General features: G+C 40.8%; 1 protein-coding gene across 1 annotated transcript; it reads right to left on the bottom strand.

The window, feature by feature from the left end:
* Window positions 1-1,573: 1,573 nt before the first annotated feature.
* On the bottom strand, window positions 1,574-4,471 carry LOC118822566 (lysophosphatidic acid receptor 6). The gene is made up of 2 exons (XM_036591698.1): window positions 4,359-4,471; window positions 1,574-3,200 (listed from the first exon to the last, which is right to left on the bottom strand). Exon 2 carries the CDS (start codon window positions 3,154-3,156, stop codon window positions 2,161-2,163), a length of 996 nt encoding a protein of 331 aa, XP_036447591.1. The 5' UTR covers window positions 3,157-3,200; window positions 4,359-4,471; the 3' UTR covers window positions 1,574-2,160.
* Between the last annotated feature and the right edge of the window lie 1,046 nt (window positions 4,472-5,517).

Raw genomic sequence — 5,517 nt, 5'->3', positions numbered from 1 at the left:
TTCCAGTCCAAGATGCATAAAAAGCACAAGTTACAGGAACATTAACTTCACAGTACAATTCAGCAGTACTTCAATCTACAACTCTATACATTGATATGAGGTTTATAATTACAGGCTGTAGGCCATCCGTAGCCCCATTCACTGGTCAGTTTCTGGTAACAGATGTACTGTTTAGTGGAATCCTAGAGAAATATTTACAGCAGATTTTTTCTTCATATTAAGTCACATTTGCTGTCATTGTTCTTGACAGTGCCTCACTGTCACTAGCTCATGGGGTCTGGGAGGGCTGGGTATCATGTATTCTTACGCAACCGATCGGAGGAGTTCAGCATTACTGAGTGTCAAAAAGTCACTCAATACTAAATACATAAGTAGTTGGCCTTCTCAGCACCAGTAAGCCAGTAATCATGCCTGTTCCCAAATCTAGACATGTGATTGGCTGTTTAAATTGCATGCTGTAAGCATGTTGGTAATATCAGCTGTCTGTTTACAAAATGTACATACAAACAGTCTGAACACCCAAACTACACCATCTTTAAATTACAACAGTGAAACTGGATGTTATGGTCCACCTAAACCTAGAGTCCAAAAAAGCCCCAGAAATGAATGTACATGACATTTAATTTTCTTTTTATACAGATCCATGTTTTCTTTTTTAAGTGTTTCATCTTCAAACCACCCCCAAGATATCAACTCCATTTTTTTTTTTACTGTATTTATGTTAATTTGCATGTATTCTAATGGTGTTTTTACGAGCACAAACACATTTATTGCCAAAAAAAATAGTTTAAAGTTAGTAAGGTGTCTAAAACTTTAGACGCCCCTGATCACATTGTGTTTTGTTGATTTTCTAAGTGGAAATACGTTAACACATCCATAACATAAAAGAACACACCTTTGTACACTTTAATGCATCAAATACTGTTTATTTGCTGAATTTAACACACTGGGGGGAAAAAACAAACTGTTGCCTGTGCAAAGGTTTTGGCACATTTCTACATTTTATGTACTCTTTTTGTATCTTCAAAAAATGAACTTTTCAGGAGGGAAAAACACATTCTTAACTTTTTTCAATGTAAGTTAATGTAATAAGATTTCATGGTCATTTTGGACCATTTTATTGGTCCATTTGTCATGAAATTATCACAGTGAAAGTGGCAACAAGCAAGAAAAACCTGAGACAATGATATTTAAGCCATTTATCTGGACAGTAAGTATTTTTTGCCAGGAAAAAAAAACAAATTACAACATTTAAAAAAAAAAAACAGCATTAGAAATATTTCTTGATTTTTATGTATGTTAATGTGTTGGTTTAACCTTTTCCAAACCTTTCCTCATGCCAGCTCAGTAGTATTTGTAGTTGTCTTTCACTACCTGGTTTTGTGATGACTGGGGACATCGAGGACAAATCTGGAACCAAACGTTTTATTCTTCCAAGCAAAAGACAGTAACTGTGTTTTTGAAAACAAGAAATCATTACTTTTTACTGCATTCATGTTTGTTTGCATTTATTCTAATAATATAGTTTTTTTTTTTTTTACAAGCAAAAAGCAGTTACTGTCCAGACAAATGGTTTTAAACAAATTGCTTGACTTTTGCACATTACAGCATTACTCTATACTGTATATAAAAGAAGTGTAGTATGAACAAGGAATCTGCATCGGAGCCAAGGTCTTGGTGTTGGTATCTGTATCAAGCCTTGACTGATACCCAGCCCCTAATAGTGGTTCTGGATGTTTTGATTTCTCTAAATCCCTGCAGTACAATCATTAGGTAATACATCATGTAACTCTTTTAACACTTTCTTGCATCTTGTGCCACAGTACTTAACTATACAACACAGCAGAGTGTCCTCATATTATCAAATGTCTGTAATTTCTACCACTCTCAAGTCATCAGAGATGGCATAGATGTCTGGGCTTCAGCCATCTGAAGTTACATTTAAATCTCCACTTGCCACGGCCCATGGAGAAGCAGTAGACCATGAGGTCCCCCATTAGGGCCTGTAGGTCCTGTTTTTGGGCAGACAAGAACTCTGGATGGTTCTTTTCTTGCAATGGTTACTCTGCCTTTTTAGGCAATTCATGAAAGACCAGGTGTACTTGTTTTGAAGACCCCACTATGGTTTACCGTCCTGCTTGATTGACCACTGAAGTGAAGTCATTTCCACCAGTGGTCTTTTAAGTTGTCGGAGATGGTGTAGACACCCCTCCTCCTATTCAGCTTCAGCCACCTGAAGTTCCATTTAAAGGTCCACTTGCAGCGGCCTGTCGCAAAGTAGTAGAGCACTGGGTCCAGCACACTGTTAATGCTGACCAGAGCCATGGTCACCCGCCGAACCTTGTAGATGACGTTTGCTGCCAGGCAGTTAGTGATGATTTTTGTGCGCCACAGGAGGTGCAGCAAGTGGACCACATGGTAGGGCAGGAAGCAAAGGACAGTGATGGCCAGGATGGCATAGATGACCCTCAGAGCGCTACGGGCCGTGGCTGTCTTGATGCGCGCAATCCGCCGAGCCACCAGAGGGTAGCAGACCAGGATGACTATTGAGGGCAGCAAGGCACCGAAGACCAGGCTGAAAGTGCTGTACGGCACCAGGCTGGTCAACCACTCGTCCTGCGTGAAGTTCTCGAAGCAGTTCCTGCGCTTTGTCCCATTACTTTGGGTCGCAGGAGTGCCCAGCGGGCAGGTCACCATGAAGGTCAAGGCTGCCAGACCGGTGACCAACCAGACCCCAGCCGTCACCATTTGGGCCCACCGAGTGTTCCTCAACTGCAGGTACGTATGAGGGTGGATAGTAGCTATGTAGCGGTCAAGGCAGATGCAGGTCATGAAGGCGATGCTGATGTAGATGTTGGCATAGAAGACCGTCCCCGTGACCCGGCACATGACATCCCCGAATACCCAGTCGTTCTCGTTCAGGTGGTAGTGGACACGGAACGGCAGAGCGCACAGGAAAACGGTGTCGGCAATGGCCAAGCTGATGATGTAGACATTGGAAGGAGACTTCTGGTCCATTTTGAAGAGGAAGATGTAAAGGGCCCCCAGGTTGCCCAGCAATCCCAAGGTCATCGCCAGGGAGTAGGTTATTGGGAGGAGGTAGAACTGGAAATCTGCTGTAAAATTGACGCAGTCTGCGGTGTTGGAGGTGTTCATCTTTGGAGCATTCAGTGTCTTTGAGTGCCTTCTTTTGTGATCTCCTAGCATTGAGGGAAAATAGGCACTAAATTTAATGTCACAGTTGATCATACTGATGAATACATAACACAGATCAGTACATTTCAAGCTCTGGTCTACTACTATGGTCCACTGTAGATGCTCAACTAGGCTTTAATGGAGTTTTTTTTCCAAAATTTCAGTTGAGATGTAAACAAAAAGTTTGATGGAAAATGTGCCACTTTAGAAATATTTGGTCAGAATTGTTCACAGGGGTGGGGATAAGTAGCAGATGTCTGGATGGGTACATGCAGGGCATTGTAAGGCAAAATAGTCCTTAAAAAAAATCTTTGGATTTTCAACTATTTTCCATTATTCCATATATATCAACATTATATATCATTGCTGTCCAAAAATTTCAACATTTATCATTTGAACACAGCAGCCGTTCTTTACATTAGAACAGAAATTGTCCAAAAATACTTGGAAAACATCTCATTGCATTAAAAGTAAAAAGTAAAAAAAACACCTTTAATCATTTTAGAGAGACTTCTTTTTTTGTTGTTGTTTTTTTATTATTATTATTATTATTTTACAGCTATTATATAAACATAAAACAAGTGTACATTCCCTGGTAGTATCCAGTAAATAAACTATATAAAATGTATTTGAGCTATATTTGACTTGAGGTTTTTAAGCTAGACGTTTTGTTGTAGACGTTGCGACCTCTGGTTCCTATCATCTCCGCTGTAAAGAGTTGGTAAGTTTCTTTACAATGAACCATTTCACGTCAAACCACTCTGAATGACTCTGTTTACATCACAGTGATTGTATTATGCACAAATATTAAAACTCAGTGAAATTCCCTATTTAACCAACATTCAAGTAAATAGCTACTAACTTCATCTTGACTTTCCCATAACCCTAATTTTTTTTACCTCAACTTAAAAACTTACCCTAACCCTGATCCTAATGCGAACCCAAACGCTGCTGATAATCAAGTACATGTCACCAGATTGCTTTGAGCATTTGTGGATAAAATTTCTTTCTTTCTTTCTGACAGACCACCTGGTTAGACTAGTGTAAGGTGCCGACTGTAGTGTGCTCAACTCAAGCCAGCGCACAGAAAGCACTCCAGTCAAGGTTTCCTGTAGAGTTAAACAAAGGAAAACAAGGAGTATAGATAATGAAGATCTACTCACAAGGGTCTAAGGGGTTTCAGCATAAACAAATCCTAAAAAGCGATAAAACACTTCAGTGCAAAGACCCCGAGGCAGGTGGCCCGTTCTGACTGTGTCTTCAGCTGCCTCGTGCCTCGACTGGTGGAAAACATTTATGTGGTTCACAAACTATGAAGACAGGAAATCATCAGAGAAACTCCCCCCCACCACCCGTGCACTGAAAACAACACGAGGAAGTCTGAAAGTGTTACAATAGGTGAGGGTCAGGCTGTCTCACCCACATTAATTCTGTTCCATTTTCAGCCGGAGGCCGACTGAGGTGGAAATGAGACTTTTAGAGGCCCAAAACTGTGGTCGAAGAGTCAGCAGGTGAAGTGGAGTAGACTATTGCTGTCTGCTGTATATATACTACAATATACTTACTGGCCACTGACAGCTAGCTTATTGGTACACTTTGTAGGTGTGTGTTTGGAGACTATAGCTTGTCTTTTTCCACGCACAGTTTGCTTTAGTCATTCTCTAGCACCTCATCAGTGTTCAGTTTCCACTGCTGGCTGGATATTTTTGGTTGACAGACCACCCTCGACCCAGCAACAACACTGAAACTGTGTAGAAACCACAGCAAAGCTGCTGTGCCTGAAACACTCATACAAACAGGTACTCACACATTTTTTGTTACTTTAAATGTTTAAAAAATGAAATTGATAGAGAAAACTGTATGCAGACCCTCTATTATACACTATAGGCCAAAAGTAGTAAAACATTTCTGTGGTTCACAAACAATGAAGACAGGAAATCATCAGAAAAACTCCCCCCACCACCCTTGCACTGAAAACAGCATGACGAAGTCTAGAAGTGTTACAACAGGTGAGGGTCAGGCCGTCTCACCCACATTAACTCTGTTCCATTTTCAGCCGGAGACCGAATGAGGTGGAAAGGAGACTTTTAGAGGGCCAAAACTGTGGTCGAAGAGTCAGCAGGTGATGTGGAGTAGACTATTGCTGTCTGCTGTGGGCTGTGTGACCGCAGAGCAGTAGCTAGGTGATCGAGCAAGATTAGATCATCACACAAGATTATTTACTTCACTGCAGGTAAGGACAATAAGACAACTAAGCAACGTATCGTTTGAACAAAACCTTGTATCTCCAAAAAGGTAACTTTACAGGATGAGGAAAAAACA

Source organism: Colossoma macropomum, unplaced genomic scaffold (assembly GCF_904425465.1).
Source record: "Colossoma macropomum unplaced genomic scaffold, Colossoma_macropomum, whole genome shotgun sequence".
NCBI lineage: Eukaryota > Metazoa > Chordata > Actinopteri > Characiformes > Serrasalmidae > Colossoma > Colossoma macropomum.
Note: the sequence above shows the minus strand (reverse complement) of the source record. Positions and strands in the feature narration are given on the sequence as shown.

Bases quoted from the DNA above. Each gene is read 5' to 3' on its own strand.
- LOC118822566 (XM_036591698.1), bottom strand. From the start codon at position 3,156: ATGAACACCTCCAACACCGCAGACTGCGTCAATTTTACAGCAGATTTC.